The sequence below is a fragment of the Blastomyces dermatitidis genome, assembly GCF_000003525.1.
Source record: "Blastomyces dermatitidis ER-3 genomic scaffold supercont1.3, whole genome shotgun sequence".
Classification (NCBI taxonomy): Eukaryota; Fungi; Ascomycota; class Eurotiomycetes; order Onygenales; family Ajellomycetaceae; genus Blastomyces; species Blastomyces dermatitidis.
This window is the reverse complement of record NW_025544776.1, coordinates 4,471,744-4,492,807: the sequence shown is the minus strand read 5'-3', so window position 1 is coordinate 4,492,807 and position 21,064 is coordinate 4,471,744. Positions and strand designations below refer to the sequence as shown.

General features: G+C 37.2%; 5 protein-coding genes across 5 annotated transcripts; 3 read left to right on the top strand and 2 right to left on the bottom strand.

Annotated features, from left to right (window-relative positions):
• Positions 1-12,827: 12,827 nt before the first annotated feature.
• BDCG_16707 (uncharacterized protein) lies at positions 12,828-14,821 on the top strand (the record flags this gene model as incomplete). Its single annotated transcript, XM_045425903.1, has 4 exons — positions 12,828-13,114; positions 13,180-13,737; positions 13,788-14,161; positions 14,223-14,821. 4 exons carry the CDS (start codon positions 12,828-12,830, stop codon positions 14,819-14,821), a joined length of 1,818 nt encoding a protein of 605 aa, XP_045280351.1.
• Positions 14,822-14,842: 21 nt separating this feature from the next.
• On the top strand, positions 14,843-15,442 carry BDCG_16706 (uncharacterized protein; the record flags this gene model as incomplete). The annotated part of the gene is made up of 2 exons (XM_045425902.1): positions 14,843-14,911; positions 14,945-15,442. 2 exons carry the CDS (start codon positions 14,843-14,845, stop codon positions 15,440-15,442), a joined length of 567 nt encoding a protein of 188 aa, XP_045280350.1.
• Positions 15,443-15,981: 539 nt separating this feature from the next.
• Positions 15,982-19,695, top strand: BDCG_03220 (uncharacterized protein). The gene is made up of 3 exons (XM_045418826.1): positions 15,982-16,393; positions 16,449-19,433; positions 19,494-19,695. The coding sequence occupies exons 1-2, from the start codon at positions 16,071-16,073 to the stop codon at positions 17,668-17,670; spliced, it is 1,545 nt and encodes a 514-aa protein (XP_045275313.1). The 5' UTR covers positions 15,982-16,070; the 3' UTR covers positions 17,671-19,433; positions 19,494-19,695.
• BDCG_03219 (uncharacterized protein) lies at positions 17,711-18,062 on the bottom strand (the record flags this gene model as incomplete). Its single annotated transcript, XM_045418825.1, has 3 exons — positions 17,711-17,779; positions 17,831-17,885; positions 17,941-18,062. 3 exons carry the CDS (start codon positions 18,060-18,062, stop codon positions 17,711-17,713), a joined length of 246 nt encoding a protein of 81 aa, XP_045275312.1.
• On the bottom strand, positions 18,557-18,997 carry BDCG_03218 (uncharacterized protein; the record flags this gene model as incomplete). The annotated part of the gene is made up of 1 exon (XM_045418824.1): positions 18,557-18,997. The coding sequence occupies one exon, from the start codon at positions 18,995-18,997 to the stop codon at positions 18,557-18,559; it is 441 nt and encodes a 146-aa protein (XP_045275311.1).
• Positions 19,696-21,064: the final 1,369 nt, after the last annotated feature.

The window sequence follows — 21,064 nt, the reverse complement described above, 5'->3', positions numbered from 1 at the left end:
ATGAATGTTTTTATAGTGTAAGAGGCCTGCGCCGAATAGATCAGTATAATATTATAGGTCTTATATAACAAAGTTAAAAATGTTAGAGAAGGAAAGAAAGAGAAAGTGCGAGAATCAGTGATTGAGATGGATATTTATACATGTATGTGGTGATGTACGTGGTGGAGCTTCGGGGTGGAAGAATATACATGTGTTTGTAGCGGCCGAGGATCAGTGATCAGGAATGGCCGAGAATTGAAACGTACGCTACACATGTTCATAGCGGCCGAGGATCAGTGATCAGGAATGGCCGAGAATCGGAGCGTACACTACGCGCGTTCGTAGCGGCCGCGGATCGGCGATCGGGAATGGAAGAATCTATGGAGTGTAATGGAATAGTCTATATGATTGATCGGGTGCAGCCCGCCACAAGTTTCATTATATTACAATTTGAATCACTTAATCTGATTATAAGTTTGAATCAGTCAAGCTCTAACAGACTGATATAACTTTATATATCTGTACTAAGACTGATCTGATCTCACTCTCTGAGAAAAACACTATATTATCTTCTAGAGTGTGTACATCTCTATCTCAGCAGAAATCTGAGATTTCTAAACTCACTGTATATTTTGACATGAGCTCTTCAATCACTCTGTCACTGCTGTGACCTCTACACACCTACATCTATTATGAAGATAGAGAGATTAAGATCAGAGATTCTCTGAGATATAAGAGAAATATCTTATCTGAATTTCACAGCTTTATTCATACTCTTGAATGAAAATTCTGTCTTAATCTGAGTCAGTATAATACTTATGAAATATAAGTAATATACACTTTCAATCTTCTTGAAGACATCTCTGTGACTACTTGAGCTATTAAGAAGAGAGAGCTTGAGTGTATCAATACTATCATAACTTGAGAAGAATTCAAGAACTTTCTACTGAATTAAATTGAAGATCACTGTAATCACAGCTTCATAGCAGTGCAGTAGTTCAACTTATTATATTAATAAGATGATAAGAATTCTTTCAATTTCAATACAAGATTTAAAGAATATTAAGAGAAATTAACTGATAATTTAAATCAATTAAAAACACAGTTTTATCTTACAAAGCTGACTCACAAGATGCAGATAATGATATCATAATATCAGAGTTTATTAATTAATTATACTGAGCTTGTCAACCTGACTTTCTGAATCTATTTGAATAATCAATTCTCTGAGAAAAAGATTAACAAGACTTCTTCTAAGTAATTAATAATGAGATCTAAATAATACTGTGACAGCTTCAGTGTGAAGAAAGTAAAGAAGAATTTTAAGTATTCTGATTCTTCACTCACTGTGAAGAAATATTAAAAAAGATTTGATAAAGATCTCTGTTTCAACTGCAGAGCTGATGATCACTATATTAGTAATTATAAGAAGCTGAAGAAGAGAAGAAACTGAGAAGATATCTTTTCAAAGTTAACTTCTCTTCTGACAAATGTATCTGTGAAAGATAAAGAAGAGAAAGAAAAGAATTGACAATTCTCACATCTCTGAGTTCATGTTACAATCACAATGCATACTCTGAATAAGAAGATATCAGTGAGATATCTACTCAACTCTGAAGTGAATATTAACTTCATATTCTATTTCTTTTCTTTGATGAAGAGTTGAAAGAAGATAGATTTATCAGATCATGTGAAATTTACTGATGAAATGAAATGTCACTATTTTAACATAATTCAAGCAAAGTATGTAATCACAGACTTAGAAGAAATCTTTAAGAAGAGCAGTCTGCTTCTTCATACAGTTAATATTATAAATGAGAATATTATTCTAGATCTTCTGTGATTAAGAGAAAACAATTCTCTCATTAACTGAGTCACTCAGATATGATGATATCATCTCACTGATAAAGAGACAGTAATAGAGAAATCTGAAGAGTTTCATTGAAAGAATCTTAAGAAAAAGATTGAGTCAATATACTACATAGCAAGTGATTGAGACTTAAGAATAGATGAAGAAGTTACTATTCTCACTGTAAGATTAGCAGCAGTATTCATTATTAAAGATGAATATATATAACATCTCTTTACAGATTTTAAAAATATCTTTTCAGAAAGAGAAGCAGCAAAGTTTTCTGATATCAAGATATAATATAAAATTCATCTTAAAGATAGTGTAATAGTACTATATAAGTCTCTTTATAACTTATCTATAAAGAAATTGAATGTTCTGTATAAATATCTTGAAGAAGTGCAATCAAAGAACTGAATATATTTATCAAAGAGTTCAGCAGAGATGTCTATACTCTTTATACTCAAGAAAAATAATAGACTATATCTATGCATAGACTACAGAAGTCTTAATAAGATGATGATTAAAAATTACTATTCATTATCATTAATTAATGAGATGATTGATCAATTATCTGAAGCAAAGATATTCTCAAAGATTGATATACAGAATATCTATCATAGAATCAGAGTTAATGAAGACAATGTTTGAAAAATAGCTTTTTATACTAAGTACAGCAATTTTGAATATCTTGTTTTATCTTTTGATTTTTATAACACTTCAATCATCTTTCAGATCTATATAAATGAGATGCTGCAGGGCCTTGTTAACATCTTCTGCATAGTATACTTAAACAACATTCTAATCTTCTTAAAAATGAAGGAAGAACATGATATTCATGTTCAAGAAGTGTTGAGTCACTTGAGACAGTATTAACTCTATGCAAACACTGAAAAATGCTCATTCTACATGCAGAAGATTGATTTCTTAGATTATATTATTGAGATGTATGATATTTCAATGAACAGAAGCCAGGTCTTCATCATTAAGAACTGGTCAGTGCTGCAGACATATCATGAGATACAGGTATTTTTAGAATTTGTGAATTTCTACAGATAATTCATCTATGCATATTCATGAATTACTGCTCTTCTTACAGATCTGTTAAAGAGAAGTGTGAAAGATAGGAAAATAAGACTGTTTATTCTCATTCAAGATACTGTGCAGATGTTTACAGAATTGAAACAAGCTTTCATAGATGTTATAATACTGAATCACTTTAACTCTGACTTACTTAGTCAGTGTGAGACTGATACATCTGAGAATGAGATCTGTGAAATCTTTTCACAGTTGATATTAAAGATCTTTTAACATTGAAAGAATCAGAGAATAATTATTTCTGAGAAAATAGACAATGAATTGTCTGTGAGAGAAGGCTTTTTCACAGAGTCTATAAGACACTGTAAATGAAGATCAGTGATCTTCTTCTTCAAGAAGTTATCACTCATACAGAGAAGATATAATACTCATGATCAGAAGATGTTAGTAATTGTTGAATTCTTTAAGATCTGATGATATTATCTTCAGAGTAGTAAGTACTCAGTGTAAGTTCTCACTGATTATACAAATCTGTGTTACTTCTTGATAATAAAGAGCTTGACAGAACATCAAGTCAGATGAGTGAAGCTGCTTTCAGAGTATAATTTCTATATCTGATACTGTTCAGATCAGCTTAACTCTGCTGACATATTATCTAAACAGTCTGATTATAATATCATTGATGTGAAGAAGAATTCTATAAAAGAATCTCTGTCATCACTGTAGAAGAAGCTGACTACAGAGAATTGAGATTCTCTGAAACTTAGAAACAGTGCTGATAAGACAGCTGCATAACTCAGTATAGAAGATAGAGAAAAACCTGAGTCTTCACAGAGAACTGACACTGAAGATCATGAGCTTCTCATATTATATCTTACAATCATTGAATTGATAAAGAATGAAATAGTCTACAATCTTTCAACTTAACTATTTTTGAAATTCATTGATAAGTTACAGAAGATAGACATCTCTACTACAGCTTGAATTCAGAAGTTGAAGAAGAAAGAGTTCAGTTTGAACTTGAAAGAGACAGACTCTGAGCAGAGTGATACTGCTAAGAAATCAAGTTACTGATAACTAGAAGAATGTGAACTTCTACTACTGAATAATTCAGTCTTCATCTCTCATAGTAGAGTGATGTGTCAGAAGTTATTGAGAATTTATCATAATAATTCTCATACAGAGCACTTTAGATTAGAGAAGACTGAGAAGCTTTTAAAATGTAAATATATTTAAGACAAGCTCTGAGCAGATGTTAAAGAGTATATTAAGACTTACAATATCTGTCAAAGAATAAAGATCTCACAGTATAAACAATACAGTGAGTTGATATCACTGTCTGTTTCAAAGAGTCTATGACAGAATCTATTGATGAATTTCATAGTTGACCTGCTGAAGTTAACAAGAGTCAAAGAATATGACTCAATTTTGATCATTGTTGACCGCTTCACGAAGATGATATTATCATTCATGATCACAGTGCTCTGAAATCATTGATAACAGATTGAGAATCTCTCTTTACCAGCAAGTACTGGTCGGCTTTTTGCTATCATCTTATAATAAGATGTCTTCTAAGTACTGCATTTCATCTGCAGACAGATGATCAGACTGAATGCCAGAATCAGACACTAGAACAGCATCTTTAAGCATTCTGTTTATATTATCAGAATGATTGACTCAAACATCTTCTGACTACTGAATTCATATATAATAATGCAAAGAATGTAATCTTAAAGATATCTCCTTTCTATACTTGTTATGAATATAATTCTTTATTATTCAGTGACATCGCGGACAATATTTCAAAGAGAGAAATAGATAGCTAGAATGTTAAACAGATACAGAGAACAGAGTATCTCTCAGTATCAGAAGTAAAAGTGAGATTGAAACTTTTCAATAAAATTCATAAGAAGACAGTGAAAAGTATTCATCACATTCAGAAGTAGTAGATAAAATACTATAATTAAAAACATCTTTCAATGAAGTTCTTGATAGAAGATCAAGTACTACTTTCAATAAAGAATATTAAGACAATGAGACTGTGTAAGAAGCTCAGTGAGTGATGACTAGAACCTTTCTCAGTAATAAGAGTAATAAGTAAGCAGATATATGAGTTGAAATTACTTACAGAATTAAAATTAATTCATTCTATTTTTCATATTTTGTATTTAAAGCTCTATAAGCAATACTCTGAGACAGAGTCATCTTGATCAGATGATATTAAGATTAAGAGTAATACTGAATATCTTATAAAGAAAATATTGAATAAGTAAACACATTACAGTAAGCTTCAATATCTCATTAAATAAGAAGATTATTCATTGTCAGAGAATTTGTGAAAATTACTTAAGCATTTGAAAAATGCTGAGAAAGAGATTACAAGCTATGAGACAGCTAGTAGAGTTCACTCTGTTACACATCAGAGACATTGAGTAAGAAATGCTGCTTAAGACTTCTCATTTTTCTCAAAGAGTTTTTTAGAGATAATCTCATAATAATGAGCTGATATCTTATAGACTCTGTAGCACTCTTCTTCTATTTTCTCTCAAAGAATTTTTTAGAAGTTTAATGAGACTATACAAGTGTAAAATTTCTGAAGCAGTTAATAAGAAAAGAAAGAGATATTTGAAATTAATAAAAAAGATTGATATTATTAACTCACAGACTGCTGCTATTCTAATGAGACTGCAGCCTGCTGAAAAAGTAAAAAGAGAGAATCTCAGAGTCTACTCATTAATAATCACACTTCTATCAAACTCATTCTTTATTATTGAAGTCTTCAGCACTGACATCTTTGTCTGCTGAGAAGTTAATACTACAGTATCACAGAGAAGCATGCTGTAGAAGAGTATGAGAGATGCTTAAAGTATTAACTTATTAATTTACAAAGCATCTCAGTTATCTGCTTTAATTGAAGTGAGATTCTCTTTAATCAGTGATTAATCTTTATAATACTTTTAACAGTAGTATCAGCTGATTTCTTTTTAAGATCAGTTATTCTGAGATGTTTTTTTATCTTGAAGATTCACACTTTCATCTTCTTTTATAAATAAGTAAGAGAGATCTTCTCAGTCTTGATAAAATCTGTTAACACTTGAAGCTCTGAGACTCTCACTCTGTACTACTTGAGCATCTGAGCTTCTTATCAGAGTTAAAACAATATCTTCTTATAGAATAGATAATACTTATAGAGAGACAGAAGTTGTTGTTACAGATACAACAGAAATAATGAGAGTGAGAGAAGAAACAGATATATAAAATCCTCTTCTTCTTCAGCTGCTTAGTGCAGTGCAGATAAGTAGCAGTGCTGATCAGAGACTGTATCAGACCCTCTTCACAGAGAGAAGATAAAGAAACTGTGAGACTCTGCAGACTCAACTCAGCAGCATTCTGAGCAGAGCTCAGATATGTCATGAGAGAGAAACTATGAATTAAGCTTCTCAGAGTTACTGTCTCTGAAATCAAGCTCTTTCTGAGGTTCTCTCTGAATGATCACATGAGGTCATACATCAGTAACATCACTGTGTTGATTGAGAGAGAGAACAGCATTGCAACAGCGGTGAGAGAGATAGAGAACAGATCAGATGCAGATACACTGACTGATAGAAAAGATAACATCTCACTGCAAGGCACAGCAACTATCACTGCAGCTGTAAGAGAAGCAGAAGAAGATGTAATAATGAGAGTGATACTTCTGTAGCTCATTGACACTGTTGCCTTCAACTAGACTTTCTTAACAGTCATGAAGACTGCAGCTGCATCATGAAGATATTTATTCATTAGAAAATATCAGAATAAGTTCTTGATTGTTCTTCAAGAATAATACTCTTATACACTCACTATTGCAATTGAGAGAGAGAGAAGAAAAATGTTTTATAGAGAAGAAGAAATCTTTTTAAAAAATTCTGTTACTACTATTAGCTTTATCTCTAAAAACATATCACTTTTGCAGAGAATTTCATATATAGAATGAAATATATTGAAAGATCTGTAAGTCACTTGTTAACTATGTTTTTCACATTTCAAATCAATATATAAGAAACTCACTTATCACATGTTTAATTTGAATGAAGATGAGAAAGAAAGATCTACATAGTCAGTAGAAAAACTCATCTATTTCTTTGTATCATATACAGTATATACACTGTTAATCAGTTAATAATTATTACTATATAACAAAGATAATTTCTAATCTGATAATCTTAAGAGTATAGAGACTATACTCTTAAAGAGAAGAGTATTATCACACTTCTGATTATATCAAGACTCTGTTATAGTTTCACACAGTTTATTACTTTTATGTGAATAATTTTATCTTATATGAATCAGTTTTCAATCACTCTATAACATCATTCAGATATATTATAGAAAGATCTGATTAATAAATATAAGAATCTCACTTCTATATAAGATCAGCAGATTACTCTTTCTTAGCAATGAGACACTGCTGAGATATCACTTCAGCTATTCTCACTTATGAAATAAGAGAAGAGTATCTGCTCATTATCTATATAAAATAGCTAGATACTGACTTCTTATGAAAGAAGTCAGTGATTTGTTTTTCTTCTACTGAAATATATACAAGAGTTACTATATATCTTATACAATCTTCTTAGTATACTAAGTATCATATCTGTGATATTCTCATAATAACTCTGTAGTCTATGAGCTCACTATTCAAGTAAGATAGTTAAGCTTACTTATATGACTTTTTAAACAACTATCTCTACATGTCACTGCTGACTAGTCACTGCTTCGGTTCCGCCATGTTACAGTTTTGAATAATTGAGTGATTAATTGAATCAGGCCCTGCAGCAGTTTTAATTGAACTTGAGAATATTACTGACTCTAGTTTATCATATATAAGCTCAGGCCATTCCCAGTTATTTTCATTAATATATTCATGAAATGATATATTCTCCTCTTCTAAATGTGATGAGTTTTGAAAGAGAATTCTTATAAAAGCTTGACATTTTTTCTCAAAAGAGTTTGCTGTATATAATTCATTCTGAAATTTATATTCTAAGATTGAAAGCTTTGCTACACTTATTATTTTAGTATAGTTGAAGGCTTTGAAAACTTCTTTTTCTTATACTTCTTCAAGAAATTTGTTTCAGCAATCTGTTTTGACTTTTTTAATATCTGAAAAATATTCATTTTGAATAGCTTTGAACTCTTCATCAGATATTAAGTGATTCTTTCAATCTCTCTTAGCAGTGACTAATTGCTTTCTTTTAGAAGTGATATTCTCATTTCATCAAGGTTTGAAATACTCAGAAGACTTTTTCTTTGAAATATTTTCTTCAATACTTATTAGAAGAATAGATGTAATCAGCTTTACTCTAGTCTCAAGTATTTCATTTAAGATATCTTGACTTTGATTCTAATAGAGCTCACTCTGCCTTTCAGATTTCAGCTGCTTTACTCTTTCTTCAACTGCTTTTCAATCAGCTTTTTCAAAGTTATACTGATTAGAGAGAAGAGGATTTTCACTTCTTTGTTTTTCACTCAGTTCAATATCAAATTGAATGATCTCATGACCCGATTCTGAGGTTTCATTTGAATCAATAAACCAGTTTATAAGTCTTTTTTCAATTAGATTTTGTGATATGAAAGTTAGATCTATAATAGATTTCTGTTTCATATCTTTTCTAAAGAATGTTTGTTGATCAGACTTGTTAACTAAATCTATTGAATGCTTAAAAGTTCATTCAACCAGTTTATCTGCTCTTACTGCTCTTGTGCACTCTGAGTTTCATCAGAGATGATGTGCATTGAAGTCTTCTGCAATTATAGAGTTTTTTAAGAGAGTTATATTCAAAAATTCTCTGTCAATTGTTCAGGTATTGTTGTTTTCTTTCAATGATTTTCCATTATAGATATTTGTAAGTTGAATAGTATTAAACTCATTATCTTTATCTATAATGTCACCTACTAGAATGTCAGAGTCAGATATGATATCAAATCTCAGATTAAATTGATATCTTGATCTTTTTCTCTCATAGATTGCTACTCTTGATTTTATCTCAGATTTTTCAGAAAGAAAGCAGTAATAGCTTGAATAAGAAATGATGTACTTTTACTCAGTATCAAAGTTTGATTCTTGAAGAAGTACAAAGTCAACTTTTTATTCAAATGCAATCTGAAGACAAGAATAAATGCAATTTGAGTTTCTATTCATATTGTTTTGAATAAATGTAATTTTTGAAGAGTTTTTAAACTTTTTTTATTGTTTTTGTTGTATATTCATACTAAAAGAGAGTGAAGATATAGTAGAATCTAATCACTATCACCAGATAGTAGATTATAGATAAAAGTGATTACTTAAGTAACTTTTATATTCACTTTACAAAAGATAATATTTTTTAATAATACTTTTTAATATTGCTTTTTAATAACACTTTTTGATAACACTACTGTTAATTTTGAATAGATTGACTAATAATTTAAATATCACAGATTTAAAACATTGTTAATATAATTTATATCTTCTCTAAATAATAACAATGATTTTATAATATTTAATAAATAAATAAATCAGTCACATCACTGAATATGATATAGAATATTAGAACACAGTGAAGTTTAATATATAAAATAACTATTCAGACTCTTTAATTATATCAGATAATTAATTATTGAATGTAACACTCTGATTAGAAAAAGATTCAGATATTGAAACTTTCTAATATAAAGTGAACTCAGTTGAAATATATGATTGATTTACTGTTTCAGTTTTATAAGATAATAAAGACAGTCTCAATCACTCATACATCAATACTGCAGTCAGTCTGATAAGTATATAACAGTTTATTTACTTATTTTAAGAAGCAGTTAAATCACTTAAAAAGAAATTCAGTCTGAAATAATACTATAGTGCAGGCTATTATTACTGTAAGAGATAAACTGATATATTACTATAGTAAAACTGAACAATCTTTTACAGAGTACTATACTATAGCAGCTCTACTAGATTTCTCTTATTAAGTTAATATCTACACTTCTCAAGATTGAACAGAGAAGAAATGAGACTTGTATATTAAATTAGTCTAAGACTACTATAATATCAACTATTAGAGATTTAAATGAGCAGATGTTTGAGATGTGAAGATAGTGAAATATAATTCTCTAGTAAGTAATAATTTTTAATAATACTTTATATTATATAGAACTATAATACTAACTTTGAAACAGAACTTATATACATTGATTGTAACTGAAAATCAGGCAAAACTATATACTTATAAAACTGAATTTAACTGCTATCTTCAAGATAATCTGATGAATTTACATATCAAATCAATTCTAGAGTTATGAAAAATTGTTAAGAGTATATATTCAACTGTTGTACTGATAATATATAATATTCTGATAATTTCATTGACAGAGGTGAGAATAAAGTGAAAGTTCAACTCAAGTTAAGATATTTATCATTATTATCAGAGATAATTACAGGAAGAAACAATCAAGAAACTTATAATTATAAAATATGAAATTATCAGACAGTTTAATACCTCTGATCACAGTATATCAGAGAAGTGTAGTTTTTATAAGAAAGTGAAGAATAAACTTGTATAAGAATGTATTTAGTTATTTCATAAATATTATCAATAATTATTATCAAATTCTAATTATATAAGCAATCACTGAATGAACTGAATGAGACTGATTTTAATCTTCAGTCTTAGTGTTATTCTGATTTTGAAAGAATGATTATCTTTCACAGTTTATTCTGAGAAATTACTTTTATTTCACTGTTTTTGAATTAAATCTGATCATTTTTCACATCATTTCTCTCAGAAATGATTCATTTTCAGATTTTTTTAAGACTTGATTCTGGTGAGACTCATGTCAAGAAATGTATGAGACCAGATTAAATGAGATTAAATGTGAAATTCATGATTTCATCAGCCAGTCTAATAAGATCAGAATGAAAATGTAACTAAAAATTCAAATATATTCTTTATCTAAGACTAGATTTTTATTTGAAAAGTGAATCTGAAATCTTTAATATTTGAAATAACATAATTTGAAATTAATGTGATGAATATAAATTATAATCAGAAGTAATACTTTTAGATAATATAATAACTGTAAAGTTTAATTCTGATCTCAGACATAGTTACATATAGACTGACCGTGTGACCATGTCTGAGACCAGGACCAGATTTTTTGATAGTCTCATTATCAATTTGACTGATCTCATTACACAGTTTTAACATTAGATAGTAGTCTCATACTGTCTCAGTGAGACTTACTGTCTACTCTTATCATATTTTTCAAATGAGATCATGATTTTCACTTCTCAATTTAAATTATTTTTATTGCTTTAAATGACTTTAAATCTTATTTGAGTGTTATCAAAAAGTGTTACTTTTTAAAAAATTAAAAATAGTCTTAAAAAAACCTTAAAATGTCTAAAAATAGTAACTTTATACCAAGAATGAGACTAAATGAAATCAAATGAAATCACTTTCTCATTTTTTTCAAGTCATGATTTCATTTTAAGATCTGATATATAGTCACTTTACATGTTTTTTTGATAGCCAGTCCCAGTGGGATTCACGCCAAGAAATGTATAAGACCAGACTAAATGAAATCAAACATGAAATTCATGGTTTCAGCGGCCAGTCTAGTTACATAGTCAGTCTAGTCTTATTAGTTAGTCTACTCACAGCAGAGATTAATTCTACAGAAATAAAGAATTAAAAAGACTTAAATAATCTCTTATAAAGAGAGAGTTAGATTTATATATCTATAAATAAGTTTCTATATATAGAACTTATTAAAAGATATTATAACTCTTCTCTAATAAGTTATTTTATAAATACTAGAGCTTATAAGTTGTTTATAAGAAAATACTTCTGATTGAAGATACAAGAGTATATAAAGAAGATAGTGAATTCTTATACTATTTATCAGAGTTTATAAATAGTGTAGTTTAAATTATATAAAGAACTTACTTCTCTACTCATCTTATAAAAATCTTGAAAACAGCTAGAAATGAATACTCTTATAAGTCTTTCTGAAAGTAAGAATATATATAATATTCTCTTTAACAGTGTGCTGATAATGATAGATTGTTTTATCAAGATAACATACTTTATACTCATCTGTAAGAACTTAAAGTCAAAGAATTTAACTCATATCTTCATTCACAATGTGATTCAGTTACATGAATTGTTTATAAACATTGTCTCAGACAGAGAATTAATCTTTGTAAGAGAGTTCTGATCTGATCTGATGACTATACTGAAGATCTCATGAGATCTAAGCACAGCTTTTCATCAGCAGACAGATGATCAGACAGAATGTCTAATGAGTATATTAGAACAGTATCTGCAGTGCTTTGTCAATTATAATCAGGATGACTGAGTGTATTGATTGTCACTTGTGAAGTTTGTGTATAACAACTCAAAGCATGCTAGTACAGGTAAAACCCCCTTTGAGATGCTCACTGAGACTCACCCGCGGATGACCTTGATGGACCCGCGAGAGTACACTATAGAGTGTGGTGACGCGTCGAAGGCCACCACCATCCACGCTGACGGGACTCAAGATGGATTCGATCTCTCGCACAGCGACCCAGCGCCCCAGATGCCAATGCTGCCGCTGCTCTCGCTCCACTTCGTGCGGTCTATTTTCGGTTCCTCGCCCTGCTTGCAGGCGGCCGCTGGTTCGTGCAGATTCAAAATGGGTGCTCAATCACCCGCCAGTCACCCGTCCTTCTTCCGCAGGAGGGGAATGGTGACTCTCTTTCATCTTTATTCTTTTTGCAAGCTCTGAACTCTGCTGTCTCTTCATAATTTTCTGTTGCGCTGTTCTACAGCTTGTCATCTGTACAATATTCTTATTACTGTTCACTCTGCCGTCGCTCTACACCTGGCACTGTCGGCCCTCTTCCAGCAAAGGACCAGCACTGCTTCTACACTGATTCGCCATGATGATGGCTGGCTCCACCATGGATGTGTGCTGTGAGGTCTCAGACTCCGATCCAGATTACAGTGATGATGGCGGTCTATTTTCAGACTGCGTCGATGATTACGACACAGATGTGACTGGGGAGACCTCCAGCGATGACAGCAGCAATAGCGAGGACAGTCATGAGGAGTGGGATGACTACAAGCTCCCCCCTCCCGAACACTATGCGGCGGAGGAAGCCAATCTTGATCCCTCAAAGCTTCGGGAGCGCCTCTATAAGGACAGGACCATTTACGGCAAGGATAGAGCTCGCGACCACTGGGAGCGGTGAGTATGCTGCAGTACAGGCACAACATGCTCCGACCAGACCTGCTAACTACGGGGCAAAACAGGTTCTGCGAATATATGCACCGAGATGTGTCCCACGCGTACCGCACCCTCTCGATCCAATCTCTCAAAGCCTTCTTCAGCTGGGCGTGCGACCAGCGTCGCGGTAAGGACGGGAGGAGGCGGTCGGGTATCAGAAACATAAGTTCCTTGGAGACGTTCTGGAAGCAGTATTCGCAGGTCTACAAGGAGGACAATGGCAATGATATTGACCCCCTGATCATGAAACAGGCGCAGGATGTGATCAACCTTGTCGCCGACGAGAAGAAGCTCAGCCGCGAAAAGAGACTGAAAGCGACAATGTATGTCGAGGACCTGGCTGAGTACCTCCGCGTGCTTCTGACTACAACTGATATGCATTTCCTGGTCGGCTGGGAGCGCATCCAGCTGATCTTGTTCTGTCAACTTGCGGGATACACGGGACATCGACCAGAAGCACTGACGCAGCTCCGCTATCGACACCTGGAGCTCTCGCTAGTCAGGGACCCGGCTTCGAATCTAGCGACCCTGTTCATCGGACTGACCGGCGAGTTCACCAAGGCGTATCTGGGTGACAAGGATGCGTAAGGCCGGCTTCCACCCCTTCCTGCGGTGCGGAGACTGACGTGCACAGGAACACATTCTGGCTCCCTGAGATCATCTATGACCCGACTCTGGTGCTCAGCCCCCATGTCTTCCTTCTGGGACTGCTGTTCCATGCCAAGGCGTTCAAGTCCCCTTACATCCGGTGCCCTGAGGACCTCTACGATCTGGGCATTCTGGATGAGCTCAATGAGCAGAAGATCCCACTGCGAGATGACCTGGCGGAGAACTTTCTCTTCTGCCAGGTGGTCCGCGAGGGAGAGGGCGTCCGAATCGCGCATGAGATCAAGGCGACTACGGCATCGCTGCGGAATCGAATGAAAAAGTGCGGCGAGATCACTGGCTTTGAGTATCCTGTGGGGCCGTACGCGCTCCGTCGCGCTGCTGGGAAGGAGTGGAATGAGAGTGATGAGTATCACCATTCACCCTGCCTTTCCTTTCGCTCAATATTCTAATATCCAAGCAGCGGACGTCAGCGATTCTCTCCAGAACTTGATGCTCCAGCACCAGAAGATCGATATGTACCTCAAATACTATCTAGATCGGAATATCAATGTTGATGTTATGAAAACCTTCCGTGATTCGTCTTTAGATCAATGTATAGACGAATCACGGAAAGCGCTCTTGAACCGGATCTGCTCGATGATTCAATCCATTGACCCCCGGCGACCCTGGAAGCTGACGCCCGAGCAGTCAAAGTCAGTCAATGAGCAGCCGCGCATCCTCGCTCTGTCGAAGCGGGTTACGCGCCTCAAGAAGCATGTTGACCGCTCCGCAAAGTGGCTCGGAGGCCGAACTGGCGAGAGGTACAAGCAACGCTTCAAGATGGGCCGGCCTGGAGCAGAAAGGTACCGCAAGAAACTGAACAAGCATGAGAGTACGGATGACAAACATCACCGGGCAGTTCGCCGGCTTCGCAGCGAGAAGCAACGCGCAAGGCTCCAGCTGAAGCGCGAGATGCTGGAACGGTACCGAGAAGAACAGCCGCTGAAGGACATCGCCCAACAACTGTCCGGAAAATTGATCGACGAAGATGTGAAGGACGCAATGGAATGTTCGGACTGAATGAGCGTGGAGCTGATGGCCATGTGTGATGCGGTGCTGACACTGCCACCGACCACTCCATCAGCGGAGCTGCAGCGCCGGATCAAGGCCGTAAACACCATCATTGCATACAGTGGGGTCTAGGAGGGCCCACTCTGCCGTCGGCGTTTCCGCGAGACTCGACCAACCCCCGCGCCATCAACACCAGCTGAGCCAGAAGGAATCCGCACCCCATCATGGAACGAGCGCATCAGTGCAGTGGTTCGAGAAGTCTGCACCACTTCGACCGCCATTGATCCCGCCCGCCGGTCCAAGAAGCGATCAAAAATCTGCTTCCTCTGCCTGCAGAATTCTAACCTTCTGCCTGCAGATCGGGTCTACTCCTTCAAGACACCAGGGGACCTCACCAAGCATTATCAAAGGCGACATCTCGAGAAGTTCCAGCCAATGGGTTGTGGGATCTGCCGAGTGAGACTGGAGACCCTAACCGCCCTTCTCATCCATGCAGAAGTCGCGCATGGCACCGTTACGCGTGCCCCCAAATACCGGATGCCTGAACGGCCTGCGACCCATGCAAGTACTCGCGTGGCTACTGTAAGCAGGAGCCATCCATTGCCAAACTCCCAATCGATGTGGAGTTAGCCTAGCAGTCAACGTGGTAATTGTAAACGCGAAGGTTCCATACAGACCTGGAGTGGCCCCTCACAGATCGTGCACAATCTCTGGTAGACCAATCTCCCTCACCATTTCTCTGTGTACGGATAAGATACCAATCATGCAAGGTATCGAGCCTTATGTATTTTATGTAGCTAGATCAGCAGCATGTTCTCGTTGTCGGCAGCTGGTCAGTCAGTACAGGGTTTCTACACACTCGTCATAGTTATCAATAGGAATAATCCGGTAGGATACCCGCTGTTTCGTCTCGATGCATGTTCAGGACTAGGTCAAGTAGGGCTTGGATGATCGCTATAGCTTTTGTTATGTAACAGGAGAATAGGATGAAGGTCCGGCAGTATTTAAATGCACTTTTCCGTTGTAGAGAAACATAAAATGGCTGGCATCTTTTCAACCCTCCGATGTTTGAATTTGGGCCGCGAGCTTGGATTCCTTGGCATTTTGTCTATGAATGGTGACGACTGCCGAGAATTTTTGTCACACCTGCACATAAGAAGTATTGGGATTTCGGAGAATCTTTCAACCGGGGTTGAGGTCAAAATGGTTTTGTCGGCTGGCAAATGCCATTACTTTCCGACTCTTCAGGATTCTCAAGATGCCATCAGCTAATCAACGTCCGAAAATATTCCGCTTCGCCAGATTCAATGTTGATGCTCTCTGTTTCCTCGCCAGCCGCCTTCGCGACGGAATTAGTTGTGACTGTGATGCATCTCAAGCTCCAGTGTATGGTAGTCTGAACTGGGCGATCTCCATCCTCTTTACTGATGGAGTGGAGTGGCTATTGAGATCACCACTAAACGAGAATGGAGCTATTCCGTGCCCTCGAACAAACTCTATGCTGCTGGAGAGTGAAGCTATCACGCTCAAATATATCCGATCTCATAGTTCGATTGCTGTTCCTGAGGTCTTTGCATACAGGTGATTCGAATGTCCTAACCCAGGGTTTCATGCTTATCAAAACTGATGGACAAAGTTGTTCCAAGGAGAATGAAATAGGGGTGCCCTACATCTTGATGAGCAAAGCACCTGGATGCCCTCTTCGGCTTCACTGGACGCATATGTCCTGGAATGGCAAGGCAAAAATTCTCCGCCAGCTTGGATCTATTACGTTGCAGTTATGCCAACTTAAATTCGACCAGATTGGATCGCTTTTTGAAAGCGTACATGGTCCGGTGATCAAGACATGCTTGACAAGGGGACTACTGGTGCACGAGAGGCACACACTTGATCTAAACCGCGGCCCCTTCACCTCCACCATTGACTTCTACGGAGCGTTGATTTCAGCGCTGCAAGATCATGCCAGCATTCTTCCTCTCAACCCGCGCTGCTTCTTTGCACCATTTCCTTTACCAGAGGATTATGAGGATGACGCTCAATTCGAGCGTTCCCGCGACCGGTGGCATGATTTTGTCGCGCTACATTCCAAAATTGATGGTTCCGATAATCGGACAGATTATATGATCGTAAGTGACCTACTTGCTGACATGCGGAAAAAATGGGTCAGAGACACATCCTTCAAGGAGGACTCGTGCCATTACTCATTGCACCACCCGGACATCAGCGTGAACAATATCTTTGTTGATGAGGAATACAATATTACATGTGTTATCGACTGGGCGTTCTGTTCGTCTGTGCCTCTTTCAGTGGCCATCACAGAGCCTGGACTCCCTCAATCACGAAACGAGCTGTCGGAACAACTTCGAGAGCAATTTCAGCGGGGCTTTCGGGAAGCAGTGTACAACGCTTCAGATGTCAATCCGAAGAGAAGAGCTCTCCTCTGCCGAGTCCTGCAACATAGCTGCCCCATGTGGTTGCTTTCTCGTATTCTCAACTTTGATACGGTCGTGGATTTTTCCCTGCTAAATGAACTCTGGGCAATCGTCAACAGCACCGGGGGTCAACTTCTGATGGAGTTTAAAACAAGACAGGCCTGGGATGCTTATGGGAAGATACATGCGCTGCTGAAGAGAGATGATGATCACTCCGGGGTGGCAGAAAAGAAACATTTTGATCGGAGGTCTCAAGTTGATTTGACTGTTGCTAGAAAATTGACTCTTATTTCACAATGGTCTTCACGGTACAGCCAGCCAGGCTCCTTAGCACTCAGAGCGGAAAGCCCCGCATTCAAAGCCGACAGGACTTTGTGGAAGTGGATTGACCGAAGCCTGGCGGACCTCCAAGCTATGTATCACTGAATCTTCCAACACCAACCCCAAAATCCTGCACCTTCCATTTTTATGACCTCCTCAAGCGGATGTATTCCGTACGAACGTTCTCCTCGTCCTCTGTCTCGTCATCGATAACCTAGATATGTTCAGTTTTATGTATAAAATCAGGGGCTTCTGCTTGACATACAACTGCCATTAGGGTGCTGGATGTCTTGTTGCTGATGCTCCCCGTTCGCCATTCACTATCTACTACAACTTAGCCTGGACTGAAGCTGAGGGAGCAACGAAGGCACATACCTACCGCCGCGAAGGACAAAGTAAACTTTGTCTCCCGCAACATGGTATTCTTTCTTTTCAGAATCAGAAGGCGGATCTGGCAAGTCCTCCGGTGTTGACGGTTGTGGTCGCCTTCTGGGCATTAAGAATGCAAAAGGGTTGGCCTGCTAGGATGCCTTGCTCAATAATTATCTGCTTCTCGCTTTTGCTTTGGTACTGCTCAATCTCAAGACTGATACCTTGGGACGATGAAGCTGGATTTGGTGCTTTCAATGAGTTCGCCTTTCGGTCGTTCAAGCAGAAAGAGAGAGAGGTGGGCTTATCTGTTCCCCGCCCAAAAGAGCCAATCATAATACAATCTGAATATGTCGATGAAAGTTCCCCCATGTCAAAGCGGGTCCGAACTTGGCATAGCTTCGACGCCAAGGCGGCCCCGCTGAATTGTAAAGAAGCAAAGTATTCGGGATTCGATTAATTGCGGCTAGTTGTAGGCACAGGTTTATACACATTCAAACCAACCTAGTGTATACAAGTATTAATCGAAGGAATCACAAATTACTGTCCTGTCCCCCTTCGAACCTTTTCAGTTGTGAAACCCATGTTCCATGCTCAAGATCAAACCCCATTGCCACGCTATCTAATCGCCTTCTAGCTGAAGTGCACTGCAATGGCCATCTCTGCATCCTTCACATAGGTCACTAATGTGAGAACCTTTGCTTTTAGATGAATAGTGAGACATATCCATCTGTATCCCGCACCATTTTTTGATACGGTATGCGACTCTTTCCGCATATGACCCATCTAGGCGTGGTCGGCTAAGATCGTTGCAGCCCTCGCAGCGTTGGTGATATACCCTTGCATTGTACTTCGCTCCGGGGTACATTCGTATAGTGATGGCAACTCTCTTGCTTGACCATCTACGAGAGGCACAGGTTCTGTTGCGACACATGAACCAACCCTTGATGTTTGTGTCGTACTCTCTGTTACAGCCTGCAGAGTCGTCAACGTCATGGAAGGTGAAATAAAGTCCCTCTTCTTCCAGCAAGCGTGATACACCGCCGTGGTGTGTTGGATACATGGACGAGCAAGCATGGGCTAGGGAGCTTTCGATGTGCTGCCCGAGAGCCCGTTCACTTTTGAACGATCGGTTGCAGCTGTCGCAATTGTACGAGGCAGCATGGGCTGGGGAGCTTTCGATGTGCTGCTCGAGAGCCTGTTCACTTTTGAACGATCGGCTGCAGCTGTCGCCATCGTAAGAGGGGGCATGGGCTTGGGAGGTTTGCTCCTTGCTCTCAAATAGCCAAGGATACACCTTTTCATAGTTGGTGAACTAGATCAGCAGGAATGATAATAATGGTCTCGAATAAACGTAAGTCCAAGTTAGTGCTTGAAAAGATGCGGAGTACTGTGTCCAATACAACATGTCAATTCATTGTCTAATAGAGATCGCAAGAACATGCTTTTCTCCAATGTTTGCAAATGACTTCTCTGCAGGACGTGGCCTGATGTTATTGGTAGGTTTAACATGCAATGAACGCCACTGCTGCAATGTAGAAAAAATTAACTGATGGTAGCGAAGGTAGCGAAGCTTGAATAAATATTATTGATCAAACACACTTGATAACTGGCCCATGTGTGGGTGTCTTAACACCAAGTCACATCGCCCGCACGCTATTGGCTATCGAGGTGGTGCCTGAGCCATGCAAGCGATCTGTCGACGTGGAATTAAACTCTGGTATTGCTCTGGAGCGATTGCTAAGCTGCTACCTTTTGTTACTTCTCGCAGTCCACATGCCATCCTTCTCACCCGAGATGGATAGCGAACGAAGAGGATAGCTGGTGAAGAGGATGGCGGGCGAGGTGGATGGCGGTCGGAATGGATGGCGGTCGAAATAGATGGCAGTCGAAGTAGATGGCAGTCGAAGTAGATGGCAGTCGAAGTAGATGGCGGCCGGAATGGATGGCGGTCGATGTAGATGGCGGCCGAAGTAGATGGCGGTCGAAGAAGAAAGGCCTTAAATCCCTTTACAAAGTGTGATTCAAAGGTTGCTTGAGCCAGCGTAAGATTACAGGCGTAACTACGCCGGCTCCTTCCTTATATGTAGATTAAATTACAGGGAGCAGAAAACTTGACCTCGCTAAGTGCGCCACTTGACCTTGTTACATAATCATGATCTTGGAGGATAACTGTCGGATTGGGTGTCACGGATGAATATGTTGAAGACATATGAATCTTATCTGTATCAAGATCTGCTTGTTATATTATCCGTACACTATCTAATATATCTATTTCATACAAAAGATGGAGCTATTTATAGTAAAATATATGTGTGAGCCAAGAGAGCTAGCATAAGCGAGTATTAGACAAGTGTTGTAGTAAGCTGATGATGATGAGAAATATTGTAGTAATATGATGTTGATGATGTTCAGTAATACAATGTTGATGATATTCAGTAGTGTATAACTTCTTTTTCCTGACACACCCCCTTCAGTGAATGTAACATGTAAATGAAAGTGTAAATGAAGATATAAATAAAGCTGCAACAAAAAGAGTGTAGATGAATCTGTAGAAATTATATCAAGATAGATTATTTAATCTGCTTACATCTTGATGATATCTGATATATCAACTAGGCCTAGCATCTTGACAAATTCTGTATGTTTCTGGTGTGGCAGAGTCTTAGTAAGGCCATTCACTGGCATCTGAGCTGTAGGCACTCAATCAACTGTAATATCATCAGATTGAACACATTCTCAGAGCCAGCTTTCATATATATCAATATGACAGAGCTTTGTGATTATAGAGAGGTCTTTCTTTGTAAGAATGTCAACAGTTTAACAGTTATTACATTGAATACAGATCTTGTGATCAGATTTAAATTGAATATATTAAAAGAACCTATCTTATCAGATAGACTTCTTGTCAGCTTGTAAGATAGCAATAAGCTTAGCTTCTATGATAGATGTAGTTATAATTATCTATCTATTTAATTTTCAATCAACAGCCTCACTGAATAGTTTGAAGATATATTCTTATATAAAGCAGTGATTTAGATTATCTGTGAAAAAGATATTACTAACAGCTTTAATAATATCAGATTTGAGATCAAGTTATAGAGATCTGTCAATGTTATTATTATATTGA

Coding starts and splice junctions, on each gene's coding strand:
- BDCG_03220 (XM_045418826.1), top strand. CDS start 16,071: ATGCCATCAGCTAATCAACGTCCGAAAATATTCCGCTTCGCCAGATTC. Junction 16,394..16,448: donor CCTGAGGTCTTTGCATACAG/GTGATTCGAATG, acceptor TGATGGACAAAG/TTGTTCCAAGGAGAATGAAA.